This window comes from Pogona vitticeps, chromosome 3 (genome assembly GCF_051106095.1).
Source record: "Pogona vitticeps strain Pit_001003342236 chromosome 3, PviZW2.1, whole genome shotgun sequence".
Classification (NCBI taxonomy): Eukaryota; Metazoa; Chordata; class Lepidosauria; order Squamata; family Agamidae; genus Pogona; species Pogona vitticeps.
In genome coordinates, this window is record NC_135785.1 from 238,498,793 (window position 1) to 238,525,918 (window position 27,126).

At 40.1% G+C, this 27,126-nt stretch overlaps 1 protein-coding gene across 12 annotated transcripts in view; it reads right to left on the minus strand.

Moving 5' to 3' along the window:
• Positions 1 to 27,126, minus strand: part of FRY (FRY microtubule binding protein) — a 249,737-nt gene that overhangs the window by 30,892 nt on the left and 191,719 nt on the right. For all 12 annotated transcript variants that reach the window (XR_012085008.2, XM_072993766.2, XM_078389991.1 and 9 more), the window contains 9 exons: positions 26,056 to 26,150; positions 21,182 to 21,789; positions 18,930 to 19,027; positions 18,664 to 18,834; positions 17,186 to 17,326; positions 10,214 to 10,393; positions 8,670 to 8,831; positions 7,400 to 7,474; positions 4,940 to 5,110 (listed from right to left, as the gene is read on the minus strand). Coding sequence is in view for 11 of the 12 variants with exons in the window: in XM_072993766.2 (XP_072849867.2) it covers positions 4,940 to 5,110; positions 7,400 to 7,474; positions 8,670 to 8,831; positions 10,214 to 10,393; positions 17,186 to 17,326; positions 18,664 to 18,834; positions 18,930 to 19,027; positions 21,182 to 21,789; positions 26,056 to 26,150 (1,701 nt within the window). In the remaining variant the exon portion in view is untranslated. The remainder of the gene's footprint in view (positions 1 to 4,939; positions 5,111 to 7,399; positions 7,475 to 8,669; positions 8,832 to 10,213; positions 10,394 to 17,185; positions 17,327 to 18,663; positions 18,835 to 18,929; positions 19,028 to 21,181; positions 21,790 to 26,055; positions 26,151 to 27,126) is intronic.

Consider the following 27,126-nt stretch of genomic DNA (forward strand, 5'->3'; position numbering starts at 1 on the left):
GGAGTGCTAGTTCAACATGTGAACACTCTCAATATATAAAAATAAAAATAAAATAAATATATATATATATTTTAAAACAATTCTGGGGCATTAATTTCAACTGAGATTACTTTCACGGATTGCAAAGAAGTGGAAAAAGTGAATAAATTGATGATTTATCTTCACTCTTTCCTATTATGCAAAAGAGCTGAGATTTGGATTTACAAACCACTCAATTTCTTTAGATTATGAATCTTATGGATATGTGAATCCCACTTTGGATGTCTACGCTAGACATTAGATTTGAATTGACTCCTAGTTCTTCAGAACTTTAAAACATATTCTAAAGTACAGCATGAAGTGGAAGTGCCCTGATAAATGAAGATATACACATACGCATATACACAGACACACACGAAGAGTAGAATATATGACAAGATACAAACAATGCATTATATCTACTAGCATATGTGAGTTCAAATAGCATTTTATCTTACCTGAAGTTCCTGAATAGCAGATATAACAAACAGGAAACAAATAAAGAAAAGCATTTGTAAACATACTTAGTTTAAACATATTCTGAAGTCATTTGCCTTACAGATCAATTTTCTGCAACTAAACTGACCAATTTATTCCTACCTTTAGTTTTACAAAACACTTAAAATACTGTATTATTAACTTTTGTAGCCTAATTAAAAAACCAGCTCTTTGCATCTGGAGACCGTATAGACATTATTAAGCTGGAAAAGAAGCTTAATATTGTCTATAGGGAAAAACAGGTTAATTTCTATATCCTGACAGTATTTAATGGAAAGATTTACTTGGCCAAGTCTAAATTATAGATGTAAATTAAGCCATTGTAGCTGGAAGCCTGTATTCACTTACTTGGGAGTAAGCCTCACTGACTGCAATGAGGCTTACTCCCAAGGAGACATGTATGAGCAGTATGTACTATAAAAATTAAACTTTATCATCCCTCAGACTAGCAATTGCCCTTACATTTTTATTTGTTCAAAAAGTTATTTGTTAAGTCATTGCAGGGCAAAGATATTAAGAGTGAATAACAGGAAACATTACAGCACTACCTAATAACGCTGCTATTGTTAAAAATGAATGCGTTTTTCCATTGTATATCTCACTAGTGAAGGCTTTGTATCTTGAAAGCAATCATCCCAGCTGAGGGCTAGCCTGCTCTGTGGCATGAAGATCATGAACACTGAAGATCAGATTCTGTAAGCTTTGTGCAATTATTGGGCTGCAGCTATTAAATAGTTAAGGTAGGATAGCTTACTAAGGATGTCATGACTGCTTCTCAACTAAAGAGACTCACTTCTTGAGCTACTGCATAGCCCTAAAAACTTTACTTCTACTTTTTCATCAGCTGGTCACTACTGATTCTAAGGAAGCCTCCTTTAAAATAAAAAGCCTCAATTAAAAGAACTATTGGGTAGCTTAGTGGCCTTGATCTCTGGATGGGGAGCCAGAGGTTGGGAGCACTCAGTGATCTGTAGGGTCCCTTCCAGCTCTGCAGTTTTAAAATTATTTAAGATTATTGTAATACAACAGTTAGGTCCTAAAATTGCACACAAATTCAGTGTTGTCTGTAGCTCAGCTCCACTGTCACAATGATAACTAATTAAGGTATAAACCATGAAGGGATCTGGACAAAATCATCTGCTACAGTCCTTCCATGACTGCCCCAATTCCAGACTGAAGGTGTGAAAAGGCAGTTTTAATGTTTCACTGCCTTTTATTTTAACTATTCCATTCATCCAGAAAAGCTAACACACCAAGAAGACTGCTAGGCCTCAGGCAAGTTGAGTTCTCTTATTCTCAAATTTTAAAGAAGAGAATAACAGCTACATTATAATGTCACCTTACAGTGACACCAATTACTCATTCATATAACCCACTACTGTCTTTGGTGACTGGTAACAATTTTCAGTTTCAGGCAAAGGAGACCTTTCATATTCTTGCCACTTGTTGTTGTTGTGCTGCCTAGGTGCTTCTGACTTATGGTGGCCCTATGAATTGAGTGATCCTAAAAATATCCTATCCTCAACAGCCCTGCTCTGTTTGTTGCCTAGTTGCTTCCATAAACAAAAGGCTGTGACTTCCTTTATTGAGTTAATCCATCTCTTATTTCATCTTTCCTTCTTGTTGCCTTCACCTTTTCCCAGCATTATTGTCTTTTCCAACGAGTCCTGTCTCCTCATGATGTGCCCCAAGCACAATAGTCTCAGTTGAGGCATTTTTGTGTCTAGGGAGAATTCTGGCTTTATTTGATCTAGAACCCACATTTGTCTTTCTGGCAGTCAAAGCTTTCCTCCAACACTCGGTTTCAAATGAGTATTTTTTTTCCCGTCAGCTTTCTTCACTGTCCAGCTTGCACATCTATACATAGTAACCAGAAATACCACAGTGTGTAGATAATATTCGTGTCTCCACGGGCACATCTTTGTACTTGAGTATCTTTCTAGTTCCTTCATGGCTGCCCTCCCAAGTCAAAGTATTCTGATTTTTTTTTTGCTGCAGTTTCCATCTGCACCAACGTACAGAAAATCTTCAACCATTTCATTTTCTTTATTGTCAACACTGCAGTTCTGTAATTCATCTGCAGACATGATTTTTGTCTTCTTAGAATCCAGTCCTGCTTTTGATTCCCCTTCTTTACCTTCAACAGGAGCTCTTTCAATTTACTGCTGCTTTTGGCCAGATGGTGTCATCTATATATATTAGATTACTGATATTTCTTCCAATTTTCATCCCTCCTTTGCCTGAATCTAGTCCAGTTTTCCATATCAACTAAAATGCACGGGATTAAATCTAGAGTCTGATTCATAACAAGCATGTACTATACCCTCTGGTTAAAAGTGTTACTTAAATGATAATGCATTCTGCTCCACTGAGCAATCTTTATTTTAAACATGTGTTTCAAATGCCTCCAAACCTAAACATGCTACAGAGCAGTAAGCTCTTTGATCTCAGAGTAGTTGACTTCCAGGTCAGCACCCCACCACGACGACGACCCAAAATATGAGAGGTCAAAGGCAAAATAATTAATTTTGTTTCTCACATGACACTGCAGTTTGTTTACTGATCTACATTTTAAATGTGGTAATAGCCAACATTACTCCTGCTTAAGTCAAGCATTCTTATTAAATTCTGTTCTTATTCGAAACAAAATGAATCAGGCAGTGGTTGATATGACAATGCTTGCTTGCCACTGATTCTACAAGGCATGTCAAGCATCCGTCAATGAGGAAAAACAATTATAGATAGCCCATCATTAGAAGCAGTCCCTTAAGTGCTGAATATCTGTCACAGCTTTAGCTTTTCTCAACTCCTGTAATCTGCAGATTACCTGGCTATATTTTTTTCCATTGGTCACTGAGAAGTAAGCATGAAGGTCGGCCTGAATCATGACCCAGAAATACTGACTTCAACTTATAATGATGGGCTATCCATATTGCCTAGTTTTGTTCCCAAACACCCTCTCATTTCTGCCAGGTAACATGACAGCAGAATGAGGGTCAGTTTGGGAGGAGAACAGAGACAAAAATTTGTTCCACCTCTTCTGAGCTATCACTCTCACTAACAGAGACACCTGTCTGGCTGGAGGTAAAGAGACGAACATTTATCTTTGGAGTGGCAAAAAGAGAAGGCAAATGGGTTATCTATACTGCAGTGTAGCACAATTTTGGTCTGTATGTGTGAGAATGCATGTACAAAATGATTCCTCTTTCCAATCTGTTCTCTCCTCCTGGACGGTCAAGCTAGTCAAGAAAGAAGTTTCACATTTTGAAATGGAGCTCCCTTAAGTATCAAAAACCTCTGTTTGTAACGGCCCAGGCCCTTCTTGCTTTTTGTTTCTTGCAGTCAGTTTGCCCCTTTTTCTTCTTTCTTTTGGACCTCGGGAGGTAAATACAGGCTTCTTTTTTGTAAGTCTGATTGCTTAGACATGCAAACGTCTTCCTTAGTTTTGACCCTGGAATCATTAGCTGCTCTTTTTTTCAGTATGGATAGAAGGTGGGTCACAGTGCCACTGGAGCACCATCTGGTGTCTTCCAGTACCTAATGCTGTCTAGTGCTGACCTTTTTTTTTTCCAGTCAAAGAGAAATAATTGTTCCCAGAGGGAAATCTATATTACCAGTACATTTTTTTTAAAAAAAGGAGGAACAGGATGGAACAGAAACAAAGACACCACATGCCCTTCAAGTGTATGATGTAAACTGGATAACGTGCCCTTGCAGCAACTCAAGTTAAAGAGAAACTGACAGGCTTTTACCTGCCAAGACCTGATTCCAGGCCCTTGGGCTTCTGTTTTTCTCCTGCAAGAGCAGATGAAATTGCTAGCACACGCAGCACAGCACAAAGTGCCTTGGGGCTTTTAACTGTCAGTGATTTCATCGTCTTTTATGCTGCACCAACATCATACATGCACGCTCACACACCCAGACCTAAGTTTAGAATTTTGGAAGGTCACTGACGCAATTAACTGACTGTAAAACTATTTGTTGTGCAATGCGGTCATTAAAACTCAAGGCCTGCATTTTGCCAGGAATGGGGCATTTCAGACATGGGGAGATATCGGATCTTTAAAACTATTGTATTTCATTCTAATATCTGGACATCTTTAATATTTTTGTGAAGCTTATTAGAATGTGCAGCGCTAGCCCTCTAATAATGTTCCTTTATTTAGTGTATATTAAACTGTGCTTCAAGCAAGGGAAAAGCAAACAAAGGTGGGGGGGGAAGAGCTGTGGTAAGCTGGCAAGCATCATGCTACTCCAGTAATCTTGCATAAATGTCTGAGCAAAGTTAATTCTCTATCAAGTTTACAGTTGCTCAGACAAAGTTGCTAAAACATACACAGAAGGTAGCTTACTGATGGGAAGTGTTAGAATGTGGTATATTCTGAGGGAAGAACAAAATTCTTTGAGAAAGAATATACTGTACCTCTCCATCTTCCAGCTCCACATCTAGGAAATCGAAATCCCTAAAGACTCTGAACTGCTGCTCGCTGTTTGAATCGTCCATGTTCTCTTGCTCACGTGCGCCGTCCTCAGAAGCCACCAAGCTCGTCTGGTGCTCAATCAGATCCAGATCCCCGCATGAAGAAAAAATAACCTAAAAGCCAAAAGGAACTTTCTTTTAAAAACTATTCCTCAGGAGTTATTTTCTGTTACCAAAAACTTAATGGGCTATTCAGAAGGCTGTATTTTCAGTACACACCTAATTCCTTCAGTGGGTATTTTTAGACGGCTCCTTTTTATTATTTATGTTGGATAGGTGCCTTCAGATTAAACTTGTACAAAGACACAACTCTTGAGCTGCTGGAAAATGTCCAGACTACCTCCTAATGAGCACAGGCTGATGCTACTGTAATGTTCCTATGCATTTATGGGAAGAAAATGCAACTACTGAAAGGATCAGCAAAGAGATGAATCAGCTCTTTGCTTCCCTAAATTGTGAAGAGTGAAAACATGCAGATAAATTAGGAAGCATTAGGCATCAGCTGTGTTGCATGGAGTAGTGATTCTGCTGCTTTTGCTTGAAAGACTTAAAGTGGTGGAACAAATAATTGGCTCTCCTGATTTAAAGAAATTAGCTGATCTTGCATGCATTTGAAAAGTTCCTGGATTAAGAACTATGATACATAAAAAGGGCAATAGGATTCTGAAGCTAACTTTAACAGCTGAATTCAGAACATTTTCAACTAATCTATGTTTTTTCCATAACTATTAGTTATTGGTCAGTATTCTGTTGTGTAGCCATGCTGCCATGGCAGGAATAACATTGCTGACAATGGCATATTGCTACATGCAACTTGCATGCAATTAGACAAAGCTGTGCGTAATCCAAAATTGAAGGGAGGACTCTATAAATAGCAACAGTCTGCTGCTATCTGTGATATAATTCCTGCTGTGCTGGTGTAAATGTAATAAGGTTTTCTCCATAAATTCAGTTGTACAATAACTATGAGATTTCCCAGTAAGCTTCCTCAAATGTAGTAATGAGTTGACACCAGGACTGGAGCATCAGGATATAGAAAAAGAAGGTATAACAGACTATAAGAGGCACTAAATGAAATGCCAGTAATATTGTTTATACATATTAAACAGTAATATGATCAGCTCACAAGCTTTCTGTACCTCCTTGGAGACTGGAACACAATTTGAAAGCATTCTCAACTATGCTACAAATACTGTATGTAACAGACTTCTGAAGCCTTAACAATTACTACAATGCAAAAGTTTTTTAAAAAGCTTGCAGTGAACCTCTGTTTCTGCAGGGTTCACTGCTATCTGGTTTTACTTTAGCTTTTAGACGTCAGTATTAATATAGCATTCACTACTCCTGAAACTCTGGCATGCTTTGCTTCAGAACTGTACTGGTACATGCTGAGAGCCTAAGCTTTGCCAAGTTAAAGATGTCCCAAAGCATTACTAAAGAATGGGCATTTAAACTCAAATTTTAGTTTGTAACTTTTGGAGGATTTCAATCCATGTCCGCTATATAGTACTGTACATAGCTTTTGCTTAAATCGAGGATTGCTCAACTTTCTTCCTGATGACCATAACTTATCCTGCTTGATAATTTTATCTTTAATTATGCTTTCCACCAATTTATCTAGAACAGATGTTAAATTAGGTAGCGTATAATTTTCTATACTTCCCTCTCTTCTACACTAGTGATATAGTGTTCACTTTCCAATTCTGAGGAATGGAGACTGATTTTAAAGGGAAGTCACGTATTTCTAAAAAGTCAGCAACTTTACATTTGAATTCATTTAGAACACTTACGTAAGGGGATAACATCTGGATCTGAAGTTTTATTTTGTTTTAATTTTAATTTGCCAACAAGACAAATCACTGTTGCCTCTATTCTTTAGACTCTTTCTGAAAATATCACTTCAGGCTTGGGTATCTGATCTAATGTTTTCCTTGGCCAATTTCCTGTTTCCAATTTATTTACATTTTTTTATCATGATTCATGTTATTAATATTCTACTCTTTAAATTCTTTTTTTCTTTTTTTCTTTTTTTGTATCTCTTGTTTGCTCCTGTTTCTTTTTGTTATTTGGGCAGGACTTCAATCTTCAGAAAGAAGTCTTCTTGTCTCTTGGATAACTTTCTCACTTCTACAATTTCTTCACTCTGTATATTAATTACAATTGCCTTTTTGGACTGGTATATTGTTATTGATTGGTCATCAGAAACAATTTTCTCATAAGGCGAGCAAGTAAGTAGCTAGCTGGATATTTTGCTTCTCATGCTACTTCCATTTGACTGTGAAATGCAAAATACTGCTAATTATGAGTCAATCCATGTTAGACAAATAAACTGAAGATAAATTTAGAACTGGACATTTAAATTAGTAATGTATAAGCACTATAAAGAAAAACTGTAAGACTCACCGAAGGGTTTTTGCTCAGTCCAACTTCTTGACCACAAAGAGTAAGAACATGGACCAACTTTTCTTTTGTCCTTTTCTTTAAAATAAAGAGAGGGAGAGACTTTTTAAGTAATGCTAAACACCATTACTTGTGTGAGAAAAGTATAAGGGAGTCTTCAGTGTAATCTGCAAGACTGAATCCTGAATCCTTCTAATTTTAGTAAAATCATTTCTCATTTCTACCTGACAAAACCAGTAGCTAGATGGATGGATACAAAAGGACTAGGTCCTGCCCCAATCCCACTAAAGTATATAAATATATACAGTGGTGCCCCGCTTAACGATTGCCCTGCATTACGACGAATCCGCTTTACTATGATGTTTTCACGATCGCAATTGCAATCGCAAAACGATGGTCTAAATCAGGGGTGTCCAACCTTTCACCTTCCCCGGGCCACATCAGAAGACGAAAATTAGGTTTGGGCCACACGTACATTTGGTTTGGGCCGCATGGGGGGGGCAGCCCTAGCCATCCTCCGCAGCCCCACTCCAAGCACGCTTACTGGCAGCTGCAATCTCAGACATCAGAGGCTGCCAGCTTCGACTCCGGTGGCCTTATGGGGCCGGGAGGGGGTCCACCTATTGATGGGGATGGCACAATGCAGTCATGCAGCCTCCCTGTCCCATCCCCTCCACTCCTTCCTTCCTTCCCTCTTTCCTCCTCTACTGTTGTGACATGCCCCGGCCACATTCCAGCCGCAAGCGCCGGCAGTGTAACTTGAAACTTTGGAATTTCTTTAAAAATAAAAAATTGCACTGGGCCGCATTATGAGCTGACCAGGGCCGCATGCGGCCCTTGGGCCGCAGGTTGGACAAGCCTGGTCTAAATGGTTTTTTTCTCTTTTCCAAGAGGGAACCGATTCTTTGCATTACGACAATCAAAACAGCTGATCGTCGGGTTTTCAAAATGGCCACCGGGTGCTCAAAATGGCTCCCTGCTGTGTTTAGGAGCCATTTTTTGCAAGACAGGCACACGAAAATGGCCGCCCCATGGAGGATCTTCACTGGACAGTGAGTTTTTAGCCCAGTGGAACACATTAACTGGGTTTTAATGTGTTTCAATGCGTTTTTTATTTTCGCTTTACAACGTTTTCACTCTACAGCGATTTCGATGGAACGAATTAACGTCGTTAAGCAAGGCACCACTGTATGTCAGAGATATATGCTTTTAGTTGCTTATTGAAAACAAAACAAAACAAAATTCAATTCAAGCAACCAGAGAGAAACTTTACCTGAGAATACTGAGGTCTCTTCCAGCTAACAGGGACAAGAACATTGGAGTTAGACCCAGAAGATGTTGAAGAGGTGCTACGAGTAACCGGCATTATTCTGGGCTTTCCATCACGGCCTGAAGAACTCTGTAGCTCATCATATCGTCTTCCAATAATTGGAGTCTGGGAGGAAAAAAAACCCACCACAGAATATATGCTGCTTCAAACAATTTCACATACATAGTCTTCCTAATCAGCCAGGTAAAACAGTTGAGCATTGTTATTTGCAAGGAGAAGCACAGGAAACAGTAGCTTCCCAAAGCCTTACTAATAAATCTGTGACTGAAATGTTCATTAATAGCTCATACTCTCAGAACGCTGAAGAAAGCTAACATTTCAGTGTCACTTTGGGATATTGATTGTAGGAACAAATATACTATCTCCATATAATTTGTTGAAATTACTATTTTTGGAAATATTGTATTCATCACAAAGCAACAATATCATTGCAACAACAGACATAATGCAACGAAAGAGGGTTCAGAAAGGCAATACTGAAAATGATACCAACACTGTCATCTACTTTTATAGGATCCAGACTGTAAGAAAATGTGCTTTTTTCAAAAACCATGTTTTGAATGTTGCTATTATTTGGAATTTGATCGCCCTTATTACCTGCCCATTTACTGAGCCACAGCAACTAGCAAGTACCCTTTTGCATTGTACCTATATCAAATGTAAGCAGAATAGATAGGACATTACAGTATGTGGAATGTTTATTTTTTTTCAAGGCATTCCTTTATTTCTGCTTATATCTGAAAGAAGTACCTTGAACCAGTGGTTGCCTATGCAACTGGACTCTATAATGGGCACATACAGTGATGCCTCGCTTTACGATTGGCACACATTACGATGAATCCGCTTAAACGATGATCATTTTGCGATCGCAAAACGATGGTCTAAATGGGGGAATTTCGCTTTGCGATGATCGGTTCCCTGCTTCGGGAACCGATTCTTCGCAAAACGACGTTTTTCTAACAGCTGATTGGTGGGTTCAAAATGGCTGCCAGGTAATTAAAATGGCTCCCCGCTGTGTTTAGGGACGGATTCCTCACTATACAGGCAGCGAAAATGGCCGCCGTATGGAGGATCTTCGCTGAATGGTGAGTTTTTACCCCATTGGAACGCACTGAACGGGTTTCAATGCGTTTCAATTGGTTTTTTTATTTTGCTTTACGATGTTTTCACTTAAGGGCGATTTTCCTAGAATGGATTATCATCGTTAAGCAAGGCACCATTGTATCACAGTTCTTAAGGATACAATGACTTATAAATTGCTGTGAAAATCCAGGGACACCTCCATCAACAGCTGACCTTGTAAACTGAAGGAAACTGAGTGTACTTGGGATTGCAACTATAGTTGCCAGAAACCTCTTACAGGAATGGAAGAGAGATGTTTTGCAGATGATTTGACATTTCAATTTTTTTTAATAATAAAAAAATAGCTTTATATTAGAGGGATACATGGCTGAACATGCAGATTTATTTTGAATAAATATAAATACCTCTGAAATATCAAATTGGAACTCTAATGTTTTTCCAGGCAGTTCCTTGGAAGCATTATTCCAAACACGATGTATTTCCATTTTGGAAAGATCGCTGTGCTGGTAGGAAGGTAAAACCAAGCTTGCAGAGCGTGAAACTACCAACTTTAGAATATTTAAAGCTTCTCGCCAGTGAATGCTCTGGAAAGAAATAATCATTAAAATACATTGTATTATATATCAGTGGAAATAATTTTTATTATGAGGATCAAGACTATACATATATAGTGAGTCACTACAAAATAATTAGAATATCACCAAATTTGAGTGGCCACTAATAATACCAGTTTAAAAATAATATGGATTTGACAAAATATATTAAGCACATACAAACTATACCAGGAATATGACTGTAAAAATATTGTAGCATATGATCAGTATTACAGAGCATATTTTTTTCTCCAACTGAGTAAAAAGAAGTGAAACAGCATTCTAATTTTGTTGTGCTTTTTTTTAAAAAAAATAGAATTTGGCATCTTGAGATTCTTGTTTTTTGTCAATACAGGTCTGACTGTGCTTTCAGAGAATGTAAAACTTAATTACATGTAACTCTCCCCTGCAATAGAGCCAATACGTTTGAAACACCACTGGATTTCTTCTTTATTGTGTATTTATGCGTATATAAAAAAAGCAGGCTCTGGAGTGTTTGATAACTTTATAGGACAGCCTAATACAAAGCTCCCCTTCATGGATTGCTGCCTTGCCGTGGCGAAGGGGCTTGAGTAACTCAGAGAAGCTATGGACTATGCCGTGGAGGGACACCCAAGACGGACAGGACATAGTGGAGAGTTCCGACTAAACACAATCCACCTGGAGTAGCAAATGGCAATGCCACTCCAGTATCTTTGCCAAGAACGCCCCATGATCAGAAACAAAAGGCTAAAAGATATGACACTGGGAGATGGGCCCCTCAGGTCAAAAGGTGTCTAACATGCTACTGAGGAAGAGCGGAGGACAAGTACAAGTAGCTCCAGAGCTAATGAAGTGGTTGGGCCAAAGCCGAATGGACGCTTAGTTATGGACGTGCCTGGAAGTGAAAGGAAAGTCCAATGCTACAAAGAAAAATATTGCATAGGAACCTGGAAAGTAAGATCTATGAACCTTGGTAAGCTGGAGGTCGTCAAACAGGAGATGGCAAGAATAAACATCGGCATCCTGGGCATCAGTGAACTAAAATGGACAGGAATGGGTGAATTCAACTCAGATGATTATCATATCTAGTATTGTGGGCAAGAATCCCGTAGAAGGAATGGAGTAGCCCTCATAGTCAACAAAAGAGTGGGAAAAGCTGTAATGGGATATAATCTCAAAAATGATAGAATTATGTCAATACGAATCCAAGGCAGACCTTTCAACATCATAATAATCCAAGTTTATGCACCAACCACCATTGCTGAGAAGACTGAAACTGAACAATTTTATGAAGACCTTCTAGAACTGACACCAAAGAAAGATGTTCTTCTCATTCTAGGGGACTGGAATGCTAAAGTAGGGAGTCAAGAGATAAAAGGAACAACAGGGAAGTTTGGCCTTGGAGTTCAGAACGAAGCAGGGCAAAGGCTAAGAGAGTTTTGTCAAGAGAACAAGCTGGTCATCACAAACACTCTTTTCCAACAACACAAGAGGCGACTCTATACATGGAAATCACCAGATGGGCAATATCGAAATCAGATTGATTATATTCTCTGCAGCCAAAGATGGAGAAGCTCTATTACAGTCAGCATAAACAAGACCTGGAGCTGATTGTGGCTCTGATCATCAGCTTCTCATAGCAAAATTCAAGCTTAAACTGTAGAGAGTAGGAAAATCCACTGGGCTACTCAGGTACAGTGGACCCTCGACTTACAGACGGCTCGACTTACAGACTTTTCGAGTTACAGACTTCTCTGGCTGCAAAATTTAGATTCGACTTGCAGCCGGAGAATCGACCTACAGACCAGAAAAAAACCAAAATGGAACAAAAATAGAATAAAAACTACCAGTTGTGGGATTAATCAGTTTTCAATGCATTGTAGGTCAATGGAGATTCGACCTACAGACTTTTCGACTTACAGCCATCGTTCCAATACGGATTAATTCCTTAAGTAGAGGGTCCACTGTATAATCTAAACCAAATCCCTTATGAATACACAGTAGAATTATCCAGAGCTGGATAAACGCATTGGCAAAGCAGCCACCATGTTCTCTAGACTCACAAAGAGAGTATGGCTCAATAAGAAGCTGACGACACATACGAAGATCCAGGTTTATAGAGCCTGTGTTCTAAGCACACTCCTGTACTGCAGTGAGTCCTGGACCCTTTGTGCACGGCAGGAGAGGAAGCTGGACACCTTCCATATGCGTTGCCTCCGACGGATTTTTGGCATCACCTGGCAGGACAAAGTTCCAAACAGAGCAGTCCTAGAACGAGCTGGAATTTTCAGCATGAATACATTACTGAAACAGCGACGTCTACGTTGGCTCGGGCACGTCGTGAGAATGGCTGATGGTCGGATTCCAAAGGATCTCCTATATGGAGAATTAGTGCAGGGAAAGCGCCCCAGAGGGAGACCACAACTGCGATACAAGGACATCTGCAAGCGAGATCTGAAGGCCTTAGGAATAGACCTCAACAGATGGGAAACCCTGACATCTGAGTGTTCAGCCTGGAGGCAGGCGGTGCATCACAGCCTCTCCCAATTTGAAGAGACCCTTGCCTAGCAGGCCGAGGCAAAGAGGAAGTCACAAAAGCAGCAAAACCAGGGAGCCGGACAGGGGACAGACTGGATTTGTCTTCAGTGTGGAAGGGACTGTCACTCTCGAATTGGCCTTCTCAGCCACACTAGGCACTGTTCCAAGCCCTCCATACAGAGCACGCTACCATAGTCTTTCGAGACTGAAGGATGCCTAAAAAACACAGTGGAAGTGAAGAACAGATTTAAGGAACTCGATTTGGTGGAAAGAGTGCCTGAAGAACTTTGGATAGAGGCTCGTAACATTGTACAGGAGGCAGCAACAAAAACCATCCCAAAGAAAAGGAAATGCAAGAAAGCAAAGTGGCTATCCAACGAGGCCTTAGAAATAGCAGAGAGGAGAAGGGAAACAAAATGCAGGGGAGATAGGGAAAGTTACAGAAAATGGAATGCAGACTTCCAAAGAATAGCAAGGAGAGACAAGAGGGCCTTCTTAAATGAACAATGTAAAGAAATAGAGGAAAATAACATAAAAAGAAAAACCAGAGATCTGTTCAGGAAAATTGGAGATATTAGAGGAACATTTTGTGCAAAGATGGACATGATAAAGGACAAAAATGGAAGGGACCTAACAGAAGCAGAAGACATCAAGAAGAGGTGGCAAAAATACACAGAGGAATTATATCAGAAAGATTTGGATATCCCGGACAACCCAGACAATGTAGTTGCTGACCTTGAGCCAGACATCCTGGAGAGTGAAGTCAAGTGGGCCTTAGAAAGCCTGGCTAACAACAAGGCCAGTGGAGGTGATGGCATTCCAGTGGAACTATTTAAAATCTTGAAAGATGATGCTGTTAAAGTGCTACATTCAATATGCCAGCGAGTTTGGAAAACTCAACAGTGGCCAGAGGACTGGAAAAGATCAGTCTACATCCCAATATCAAAGAAGGGCAGTGCCAAAGAATGCTCCAGTTACTGTACAATTGCACTCATTTCACACACTAGCAAGGTTATGCTCAAAATCCTCCAAGGTAGGCTTCAGCAGTATGTGGACCGAGAACTCCCAGAAGTACAAGCTGGATTCCGAAGGGGCAGAGGAACTAGAGACCAAATTGCTAACATGCGCTGGATTATGGAGAAAGCCAGAGAGTTCCAGAAAAATAACTACTTCTGCTTCATTGACTATGCAAAAGCCTTTGACTGTGTGGACCACAGCAAACTATGGCAAGTCCTTAAAGAAATGGGAGTGCCTGACCACCTTATCTGTCTCCTGAGACATCTTTATGTGGGACAGGAAACAACAGAACTGGATATGGAACAACTGATTGGTTCAAAATGGGAAAGGAGTACGACAAGGCTGTATATTGTCCCCCGGCTTATTTAACTTATATGCAGAATACATCATGGGGAAGGCTGGACTAGAGGAATCCCAAGACGGAATTAAGATTGCCAGAAGAAATATCAACAACCTCCAATATGCAGATGATACCACTCTGATGGCAGAAAGTGAGGAGGAACTAAAGAACCTTGTAATGAGGGTGAAAGAGGAGAGTGCAAAAAACTGCCTGAAACTCAACATCAAAAAAACTAAGATCATGGCCATTGGTCCCATCACCTCCTGGGAAATAGAAGGGGAAGATATGGAGGCAGTGACAGATTTTACTTTCTTGGTCTCCATGATCACTGCAGATGGTGGCAGCAGCCACGAAATTAAATGACGCCTGCTTCTTGGGAGGAAAACGATGACAAACCTTGACAGCATCTTAAAAAGCAGAGACATCACCTTGCCAACAAAAGTCCGAATAGTCAAAGCTATGGTTTTTCCTGTAGTGATGTATGAAAGTGAGAGCTGGACCATAAAGAAAGCTGACCTCCGAAGAATTTATGCCTTTGAATTGTGGTGCTGGAGGAGGCTGTTGAGAGTCCCCTGGACTGCAAGGAGAACAAACCTATCCATTCTAAAGGAAATCAACCCTGAGTGCTCACTGGAAGGACAGATCCTGAAGCTGAGGCTCCAGTACTTTGGCCATCTCATGAGAAGACTCCTTGGAAAAAACCTTGATGTTGGGAAAGTGTGAAGGCAAGAGGAGAAGGGGATGACAGAGGATGAGATGGTTGGACAGTGTCATCGAAGCAATCAACATGAATTTGACACAACTCCGGGAGGCAGTGGAAGATAGGAGGGCCTGGCGTGCTCTGGTCCATGGGGTCACGAAGAGTCGGACACGACTAAACGACAACGAATACAAGCTAGAGTGTTCTGATACCATGTAGCCCTAATGGACTGACTCCTGCCTAGGGGAAGAAGGAGGCACATTTTCATCTCTCTGTTGGTGTCCCACCTCTTATTTTCCTAGGGCAGTCCAGCTGCTAACCAAATTCCAATTTAGATTTGGAATGTGCTCCTGCACTATAGCTATAGCCTTGGCCATGCCATATATGCATGTGTATAGGCATCCTTCAGTCTCGAGCGACTATGGTAATGTGCTCTGAATAGAGGTCTTAGAACAATGTCTGGTGTGGCTGAGAAAGCCAATTCGAGAGTGACAGTCCCTTCCACACTGAAGAGAAATACAATCTGTCTCCTGTCTAGGGGTTTTGCTGGTTTTGGGATTGCCTCTTTGCTGGACAAGTGTCTCTTCAAAATGGGAGAGGCCATGTCTCCAGGCTGAACACTGACTGCCTGCCTCCAGGCTGAACACTGAGATGTCAAAGTTTCCCATCTGTTGAGATCCATTCCTAAGGCCTTCAAATCCCGTTTGCAGATATCCTTGTATCGCAGCTGTGGTCACCCTCTGGGGCGATTTCCCTGCACTAATTCCCCATACAGGAGATCTTTCAGAATCCGACTGTCAGCCATTCTCACAACATGGCGAAACCAATGTAGACACCATTGTTTTAGTAATGTATATATGCTAAAAATTCCAGCTCATTCTAGGACTACTCTATTTGGAACTTTCTTCTGCCAGGTGATATCAAAAATGTGTCAGAGACAGCACATATGGAATGTGTTCAGTTTCCTCTGTGCCATGCACAAAGGGTCCAGGACTCACTGCAGTACAGGAGTGTACTCAGGACACAGGCTCTATAGACCTGGATCTTGGTATATGCCATCAGCTTATTAAGCCATACTCTCTTTGTGAGTCTAGAGAACATGGTAGCTGCTTTGCCAATGCGTTTATCCAGCTCGGCATCCAGAGAGAGGGTGTCAGAGATGGTTGAGCCAAGGTACACAAAGTCATGAACAACCTCCAATTCTTGTGTGGAGATGGTAATAGTGGGAGGTGAGTCCACACCCTGGCCCATGACTTGTGTTTTCTTCAGGCTGATTGTTAATCCAAAGTCTTGGCAGGCCTTACTAAAACGATTCATGAGTTGTTGGAGCTCTTCAGCAGAATGGGCAGCAACAGTTGCATCATTGGCAAAGAGGAAGTCCTGCATGCATATCAGATGGACTTTGGTCTTTGCTCTCAATCTAGAGAGATTAAAGAACTTTCCATCTGATCTAGTCCAGAGATAGACACCTTCTCTTGCAGTTTCAAAGGTGTGCTTCAGCATGACAGCAAATAAGATCCCAAACAGGATTGGCACGAGGACACAGCCCTATTTCACTCTGCTTTGGATGTCAAAGGGATCAGATGTTGAGCCATCAAAAACTACAGTGCCCTTCATTTTCTCACGAAAGGACTTGATGATGTTAAGGAGTCGAGGTGGGAAGTATTTTAAAAAGGATGCCCATGCTAACCAAATCCTGCAACTGTCTGTGGTGGATCTATTAGCTCGCAATCCACACTGTGATTCTGGATAGACTCTGTTTGCAAGCACCTGGAGTCTCTTCAGCACAACGCGGGCAAGCCGCTTCCCTACAACGCTGGGAAAAGAGATGCCACAGTAGTTATTGCAGTCACCCCTATCTCCTTTGTTCTTATACAATGTGACGATATTTGCATCCTTCATGTCCTGTGGTAAATATATGCAACATATATGGTATATGCAGTCCTAGCTGGAGGCAATGGTTTGGTTCTGCCCTGACAGCAAAACAGGATTTAGAAGTACATGAACCTGTTGTGGCCACATTCTTCTCCCCTCTCCTTGAACTTCCTCTACTGACAAACTATACTATACCAATTTCAGATGGAAAACTGTTCATTGTTATTAAGAAAGAAATGGAATGAATGGGAAACCAAAGCTCTGGAATTAATAACTGAATGCATGCAGAGTGGTTTTTGTTCAAGCACTGCAAGGAGAATATAATACTTACCTGCACATATTTTTCAATTGTCTTTAATACTTCTATGTTGAACTGTTTCACAGGAATGCCTGACAGGTCCATATAACTAAGAAGACTATAAATTATCTGCAAAAGCGATTGTTGCATACTGGGAAGACCTTTTTCTAAAAGCTGGAAAAAATTAAAAAAACACAAATCATAATTCTTCCTAAAATTTTTAAGAAGTAGCAATGTTGTTAGTATAGAGTCCAGAGAGATACAGTTCTGAATTATAATTTTGAACATAATAGGTCCGACTATATAAAACTAATTTCTCAATTCGCCAAGTCAGGTATCTGTAATTTACAGAAGGTGTGGTCATCAGAAATACCTCATTCTGAGTTAACTATAAATAATTGGAGTCAACAACTGATTAACAACACAAAAGACTTGCAACTTCACAACCCTTGCTGTAAGCGCACCATTAAAAAAAGAGGGGTGGAGAATAAATAGCTAAAACAGAAAATAAAAATTACAAGTTTAAATGGATTAAGCTGACAATTAAAATAGAAAGAGCAGTCTTTGTTTACGGAAATACAGAGGATAAAGAAAAATAGGACGACAGTTATGAAGACAAACCAATTATATTTGCCTAATACTTGGCCAATATTCTCTTCTACTCAAACGTTGGGGCAAAAGACGTGAGATTTGAGATGATTGGCATATGCCTGAAATAGAAACCTACAAATGAAAACTCTCCAGAAATATTCACATTTGAGTCCAGAAGTTATACCTACAATGGACAATATTCCAGAAACATACTTAAAGCGTGCCCTTGCAGCAACTCAAGCTTGAGCAGTTTACTCAGGTGTCTCCATTTTAACGGAATTGACTCCCACATACAGTAAGTGCATTTAAAACTAAAGTCTTAGCCATTGTGCCCTTTTAAAAAAATCAACCTAGAAAGGAAACTGTTCTAGTTCCAGTCCCATAGGGACACAGCCAAATCCTTGAAACCCAAGTCTTATGGCAGTTGCCACCCCTGACAGAGTCAGCAAGTCCAGAAGCTCCCTTCCCTTAGAGCCAAAATGAGCCCTGCAAGGAAGAACTAACATACTCTTTAACCCCGTAAGTTGTCAACAAGCATGGTCTGGATTTAGGCCGGGTGGCTGAGGAAACGGAGAGAGATGAGGGAAGGGATTTAATCATGTTGCCTTATGACAACTCTCAGTTGAAGTTTGCTCCCAAGCTGCAAACTGATTGAATTGAAACTATATATTCCTCCATATGAACCCCATCTGGTATATCACAGAAATTTGCATGACACAGACACCACATTCCAGAGCAAAATCATCTGTCACTCTTCCTGTTCTTGTGCAAGCCGCAAATACATGCATTTATATTTCCTGAAGTCAATTTTTCATGCATTTTTGTTGGCCTTAGTCTTTCAGAAAAATGTCCTGTCAGATAATTAAAAAAGATTAGTAAAACATACTTCAGCCAGATAAGTGAGCATAGTAAAAACATACCTCAGCCAGGTAAGTAACCATGTTTAGAGTAACATCAGCAAATGCTTCATGAAGGTACCGGCAAACAACATTCACCCAGGTTGCACAATCTCTTGTGTAGCTGTGTGTTTTATAAAGAGTCATGACATGTGCAAGGTTCGACAGCTTGGGGTTCTTCTCTTCTAGACAGACCTAACAACATAGGAACATCAGGCTACATTAAAAGTGAAACAAAAACAAACCTAGGATTTAATAAGATAATACATAGCACTAAACACAGATGGTACCTGAGCAATTCTTTCTGCTATATCCTTGCAGAACTGATTTGGTCCATCAAAATGCTGAATTAAATGGGGAAGGAGGCATAAAACATTCAAAGGGAATCCTGGCAGCAGAGGAAGATAAAAACAGAAGACAAGAATAGTGAATACATGAAATTAAATTGCATGCTGTCAAAATAATTGCATATATTATTTATAAATGCATATACAGTGGTGCCTCGCTTTACGATTGCCCCGTATTATGACAAATCCGCTTTATGACAATCTTTTTGCAATCGCAATTGCGATAGCAAAATGATGGTCTAAATGGGGGAATTTCACTTTGTGATGATCGGTTCCCTGCTTCGGGAACCGATTCTTTGCAAAACGATGTTTTTTAAACAGCTGATCGGCATTTTCAAAATGGTTGCCGGGTAATTAAAATGGCTCCCCGCTATGTTTAGGGACGGATTCCTCGCTATACAGGCAGTGAAAATGGCCACCGTATGGAGGATCTTTGCTGGACAGTGAGTTTTTACCCCATTGGAATGCATTGAACGGGTTTCAATGCGTTTCAATTGGGTTTTTATTTTCGCTTTACGATGTTTTTGCTTAACGGCGATTTTCCTGGAACGGATTATTGTCATTAAGCAAGGCACCACTGTATTATGTATTTACTATTTCATTTTAAAACATCTGAAATCCTGCTGTACAGTTATGCAAAAGACTTAATTTTTAGTAATGAATTGTCATGTTAAGAAATCTCCATAGGTGTTATGTGTTGCACATTCAGTCACACAACAGTATATAACAGATAATGCCTACAGAGATTTCATAGCTTGTGGTAATTTGCCAGTAAAAGGTACATCTTTTGTGTAACTGCACACCAGGATTTCAGCCCTTGTATTATATAAAAATACATCAAGCCTGTGTAGTATGATCATTTTCCTACATATGATCCTCCTTCTTTGCTCTCATTAAATAGTGAAATCCTATCTGTATATATTTTCAGGTTCAATTTGTACTTCTGTATGAAAACATTATGACTCTTATTCATTGAAACCAGAAACACATTCTTTATAACAACATTTTAATATATTTAGGGAAGCAGGAAGGCTAAACTTTTTAAAAAAGAATGCTTGAGAGCAGGAAGAGGCAAGCACTTGGCCAGGAAAGATGTATGATCCTGTTTCAGAACAGGAACAATGACAATACTATTCTTGGCCTTCCATAACAAATAAATGGTAGTATATCTGGATGGGATTACAAGTAATGAAGACACTTGGCCAAGGTGCTGTTTCCAGTGGCAGCCATCTCTTCATCTTCTCTTCCCTGGCAATGTTGAAAACAAGATAAGGAGGGATGCAGTGTCATTGGATCTTACTTTTCCTGCTATATTACATCATTGCCAACTTATTTGGCCAGTGCATTTAATGGGGAAATGTGAAATATGATATCACATCATGCAGCCATTTCCACTACACTTTATAGCGATCCGTGGCTATTGTACCATACGCATCCTTGCTTATGTATGATGCTGCCACCTGTTCTCCCCCCGACAATACTGCCACCATATTGGTGCCAAAAGTTCCTGAAATTTCTGATTCAAAGAAGACTCAGATCTTGCTGTCATTCTCTCAGAAGCCATCCAGATGTGCAATTCAAGTTAAAAGGACGGTGTAAATTACCCATATGCCATTTTTGAAACGGAAAATGCAAGTGATTCTGTACCTGCTGGGACAATACAGCCCTTACCACTTGAAATTGGTGGGGTTAAGAACAGGATGGGCAATGAAGTGAGGAGGGACAGGACAGTTGTTTCTGGCGATTGCCCTATGTCTCTTAATAACATGTTATTGTTATGTACTATTAAATTGGTTGTAGTCTATCGTTCGTTTAGTCATTTAGTCGTGTCCGACTCTTCGTGACCCCATGGACCAGAGCACGCCAGGCTCTAATAACCTTTCCAAGATACGTGACCTGTTGGCAGAATGGTATACCATTGCCACTTTCCCACTCCCTCTGGGAGACATGCACAGTGGATAAGCAGAGATTTGAACCCATGTCTCTTGACATTCTATCCACTATCTTGGCTTTTTTAGTCATGTGAAATCATATAGCCAGAGTTTTAAGCTATTAATGTACTATGTTTGTACAACATAACTATTGTCATATTCTGAAGAGTTTATTATTATATTTAGGTTTGAAAAAGTGGTGTGTTCTACTTCTGTTTTAAAAGGCACAGAAGGAATAAAATGCATGAGGAAAATGGGTTATACCTATAGCCTGGGAAGAATCCACCATGGATATTCGTGATACTGGGGTTAACAAACTGAAGAGATGCAGCGTGAGGTCAGTCGTGGTTAGGGAAGTGAAGCCTTTAAGCAGTAGTTGCTGGAGCCCTGAAAAATCTGTCCATTTCAACTGTCCTTGCAGCTTTTCTAATTTTTCTCTGTTCTCCACCTTATCCAGTGGCAAGTGAACAAGCAGTTTATTCAGTAACCTTAGTGCCATTAAGTATTCAAACTCAAAATCAGATTCCATCATAGCCACAGCCACCCAAAAGATGGTGGCCAAGAGGTTAGTTGGGTTGTTAATATTGTTTGGATCAGTAAGGCTGTCTTTTAAAGAAGAGGCACTCCTTGTCTTGGAGGAAAGGCCCTGCTGAGTGCAAGCCTGTATCCGGTCGAGCGTGGCACTGCGAGGGGGATCAGAGGATCTGTCCACGTCACCAAACTTCTTTGGCACTGAAAAGCTTCGCTGGTGCCTGCTGCGCTCTGCAGTTGTTGTGTTGCTCCCTGCTGCCCCTGGGTTCACATTCAGCTGTCCTGTGCTCTTCCGACTTGCAGTAAGTTTTGAACTTGATGTTAAGTCTGGTGATGATGATCTAAGGGGGAAACAAAACCCCAATAAAAATAAATAAAGAAGGATTTCAACCCACTTCTTAAAGGAGCAAGATTATCATAAATACTGTAGATGGGGAAACATAAGATTTTCTCTTCCACAGATCTTTTATATAGGACACTCAGTGTACAGAACTCCACATGAAGAGGAACTGCTCCTTTCAGTTGAATATTGGGAAATCCATTGCTTATAACAGCGGTCCCCAACCTTTTTAGCCCCACGGACTGGGTGGGGAAGGCAGGGCACCCCCCTGCGCTTGTGCACATGTGCGAAGGAGTGGGGGCGCTTGTGCAAGACAGTAGCCATGACAGAGCGGCGCAGCGCTCGTGTGGGCGTGCATGTGCAAAATGTGGCATGGCACTCAGGGGGCACTTGCGCGTATGCATGAAGGGGTGGGGGAGCACTTACATGGGCGCAGGCAGAAACGGGCTTGCAGGGGAGAGTTTGTGTGGAGGTGAGGGGGGAGGTCTGTCTCCACAGCCTGGTGTGGCTCAGGCCACGGATTGGCACTGGGCAGCAGACTGGGGGTTGGGGACTTCTGGCTTATACCATCCTACAGGAACGGCAAAGCACTATCTTGTCATGTATTTCATAGGGCTGGTTCCTGCTTACATTTTCCCTGTGTGTCCACATATAACACACAAACCCTCAAATGCAGAGTTGAATCACTGGGTCAGTATTTTGGCAACTATTTTTTTTTAGGAATAATTCTGGAAGACCTAATTCCAGTTTTAGGATTTCAGTGTGTTCATTCCATGAGGTTAAAGCTTCTGTGCTCTGTATTGCAGTTAACAAAACCACAACAGATAACAGAAAACAACATATACTCAAATATGTTTCACATGTGTATAACTTCTATAAATGGCAGAATATAGCTGGAGAATCTGGATTCTTAGAAGTTTGATTGTTATTATTTTCAGCAGAGAGTATATACGCTCTATATTTTGAGAATAAAAAAAGCAACAGATCATTAAAAGGGGCAGCCATGGGGTCTGTTCTTTTACAGCCATAGGGTCTATTGTTCCACAGAAATTTCATAAGGTACAGCTGCAAGACCTAGACTTACAGATGCATCATGCGTGTAGCCTGTGATTAGTGCAGCCTGCAATTAGTGTGGATATTCACATAAAGGAGTGAAACAGGAAAATGTTGCCAAGAACGATATCTTGACACTAAGAAGAGTTCCATCACTAACTGCTGGACAACTCTTCGGTTGTCCAACATTGTAACCATTACACACACCATTAGCCATGACAGCTGTCTAATACGGAAACCAGTCTTTGACTCTTATTATAGAGCTCCACACAGATTAAAGATGCAAGTTAGCAGCAATCTCTCCATGGCCATAATACAGCGATTGAACAAATGCAACCTAACTTTCTGATTCTCCTTTTCCAAAATACTGTATTTATCCTTGTAGGGCAAAATATCTCCTGATCTGATGAGAATGAAAGGCTGAGCCAGTATCTCTACATAGGCAAATCAAAGGGGGGGGGAACCAAACATATAATGAATTCTAATCAGTGATCTGTATCACAGATTTGATAATGTAGACAGAAGTGCAACAGAACCTAGACACTAACAGCAATGCATTTGGTGTACTTTGGCATTCACCAAAATTATTTCCTCCTTGCAACCATTACAACAAGATATCCATCATTCTGCTCAGTGAATTTCATAGTAAAGCCACTGTGAAAATATAAAGAATGCAGGCAGCCTTGTTCAAGAAGAAGGAGAAAGCTGCTCTTCTCCTAGCACTAGTTATGTTTTCCCACTGAAGTCATTTACAGTGGTGCCTCGCATAACGATGTTAATTGGTTCCATTAAAAACATCGTTATGTGAAAACATCGTTAAGCGAAACACCATTTCCCATAGGAATGCATTGAAAACCGGTTAATCCGTTCCAATAGGAGCCTATTCAATACATTTCAATGGTGGAAAAAAAATCACCAAAAATTCAAAAAAACTCAGAACGAAGCCAAATTACTTTAACGAAGGTTTTATTAGGTGCACTAACGTTTCCAAGCATTTTAAACATTTTTTAAACATTTTAGAATATTTTTAAAATAGCAAAAACAGGGCTGTCAAAAAAAAGTTAAACGAAACAGGGGACCTAAAACTATCATCGTTAAGTGAAGCAAGGTCCCAAACATCGTTATGCGAAAATCCCCCATAGGAAACATCGTTAGGTGAGGCGGCAAAATTTCCAGCAAAGGCCATCGTTATGCGAATTCATCGTTGAGCGAGGCACTCGTTAAGCGAGGCACCACTGTACTCCATTAACAAGTGTGTGTGAGGTGGGAGGGTATTTCCACCCATACATGAGGAGGGGGATTCTGCTGTGTGCAGATGTTACAGATAGTATCACTGTTAGCAGATGTTATATTTTGGGTCTTCACTAATAACTGTATACCAGCCAGAATCCAGCTGGAGGATTATGGCAGCATTAAATCTAACAGCATGAAGTTCAGCTGCAAATTGCTGCTGGTTTACAAAGCTGGTGTATGTACATGAGAGGTGTGCAGCACCAAATGCAAATTCTGACTTCTTAACTGATGGTAATTTGCTGCTCTAATTTATGCCAATGGACTGCAACTGCATGTACGTAAGTAATACATGGATGATTTCAGTTCCTTACATTGGAGGGGTGTGCGTGAATTATATGGCTACTTCATATTCTCTTCTTTAAGAAGCTGTTGCCTTCTATGATAGGAAAGTAAATAAAATGATTGCAATGGGACACAATTGAGTCAGTGCAGCAGAGGAAGAAAATGAACATGAATGTGAAGCGAGCAACAATCACACATAAGGATTAGCTGGTGCCACCTGAACTTAGATACAGTGGTGCCTCGCACAACGATTGCTTCATACAACGACGAATTCACACAGCGATGGGTTTCTTTGAGGAATTTTCCCCATCGTTTAACGATGTTCTCTATGGGGGAATTTCACTTAACGATGTCCCTTTTTTGCTCCTGTAAAAGTGTCTTAAACTGTTTGAAACCTGTTTTAAATGCTTGCAATCGTTAGCCCACCTCCTGAACCCTATGCAAACTTAATTTGGTGTTGTTCTGAGTCGTCGTTAATTTTTTGTGAATTTTTTAATTCTCCATTGAAAGCCTTTGAACGGTCCGTTGGAAAGGACTTCAAAAGCACTGAAGCCGGCTTCAGTGCTTTTGAAGCTCTTCCGTTTTCGCTCATTTTTAAGTGTCTTACAATGTTTGGAACATGTTTTAAATGCTTGCAATTGTTAGCCCACCTCCTGAACCCTATGCAAACTTAATTTGGTGTTGTTCTGAGTCGTCGTTATTTTTGGTGATTTTTTGTTTTTTCTCTCATTGAATACTATTGAACTGTCCGTCCAATGCATTTCAATGAGAGAAAAAACAAAAAATCACCAAAAATTAACGACGACTCAGAACAACACCAAATTAAGTTTCCATAGGGTTCAGGAGGTGGGCTAATGACTGCAAGCATTTAAAACAGGTTCCAACCATTGTAAGATACTTTTACAGGAGCGAAAAAGGACTTCGCAAAGCCATTGAAATGCATTGAGTCGGCTTCAATGCATTTCAATTGGGGAACCGGGTTTCACTCAATGATGTTTCTCATAGCGATTTTCGCTTAAGGACGGCAATCCGTTCCAATTGGAACGGATTAACCGGTTTTCAATGCATTCCTATGGGAAATGGTGTTTCGCAGAACGATGGTTTCACACAGCGATGAATTTTTTGGAACCAATTAACATCATTGTGCGAGGCACCACTGTACTTTTGTAGACTTGAAACAGAAGCTACAAATGTTTTTGTTGACTTCAGGCAGCCAGTTTTGCACAAGCCATGTGCTTTGTGTAGTCCTATGGTTTTGGCTTTGAGACAGACAAAATAATCTACAAAACAGTGTTTTGCGGAATATCTACTGTACAATGGATAGTACTGCATTTCATCAGTACTCTTTAGCCCTACACTAATTCAGAAGCATCATGACTGTCCTTACTTTTCCCAAACAATCCCCATTCTTATACATATACTCAGTTATTTTATTCCATATACTGTATAACCAAAGCAGATTGCGCTGTTACTTTTGATTAGCTAGTTACTTTGCATTTGAGTAAACCTATTTATGTCTCAGCCTCCACAGGGAGCTTAAACAGAACTAACTGCATTGATTATCTAAAATAAGTTTTATAGAAAGGAAGTTCTGGATTTTGTAACTAGAATTTAATAATCAAAGAGAAAAAACTCTTACCGAGACAGAACTGTCAAGAGATCACTGTTCTTCAGGCAGTCATAAAGATTATCCACAGTAGCCTCTAAAGTAAGAAGTGCTTCCATAACATAACCCTGCCAAATATATAGGAAGCTGGTTACTTAAGTAGATATGGCCACTCATTGTCAGTAACAATCATCATGTCTGGTGTCTAATCTCACTATTTCACACTGAATGCTCATTATCAAATATGCAATATTATGACCTCTAGAATGAATGGTGAAAGAGACACACTAAACATACAATAACTAACCCACTGCATATTTTATTCAGAGACAAATTAATCAATAAATGAATGTGTAAAGGGATGATTTCTTGCTCACTAGTTAGATTTCTGTGCAACGGCAAAAACTACATGATTACATAGTACAGTACATTTTACAATACTGTTTCAGCTGTTTTTAACCTCTGTCCTTGCTTGACGAATCATCTGAAATGTTTTCCATAAGTAGAACCTAAGGTTTTGCTGTGCACAGCTCAACTCATGCATGGTAGCGTCACAGCAGCATACCAAATTGCTTTAGTCAGACAATAAAAGGTTCCTGTTCTTCCACCTTAAACAATGGCTGATGAAGCTATGAGAAGTAGTTGCTCTCTGATCTAATTATTAATGAATATCAAAGGTGCCAATGATCTTGAAAATGGAATGTCAAACCAATTTATTTAATCTCTTATCTTAGTAAGGATCACACAACCAGTATAATCACAGGAATTTCTTTTTCTTTCTCTCTGGTGAAGGGACGTTGTTAGGAAGGTTTTTTTGGTATTATTTTGGAATTTAACTTATTTCCGTTTGTTATGATTATCTTGCTTAGTTTTAGGAATGTAAATCTCTCTGAGGCTCATAAACAAAGCATGACTATGACGGCAATCCCTTATATCCTAAATGTGAGACTACAGATTTCTATAATAATAACAAGTTTTATGCTTAACTTTTTTCATAGCTCTGACTACTGGATTTAAGGAGAGGTAGCTGTGTTAAGTCTATGCTAGCATATCAGGCCCAAACAAAAGAAAATAAAAATAAAATAAAGACAACAACATTGTGGC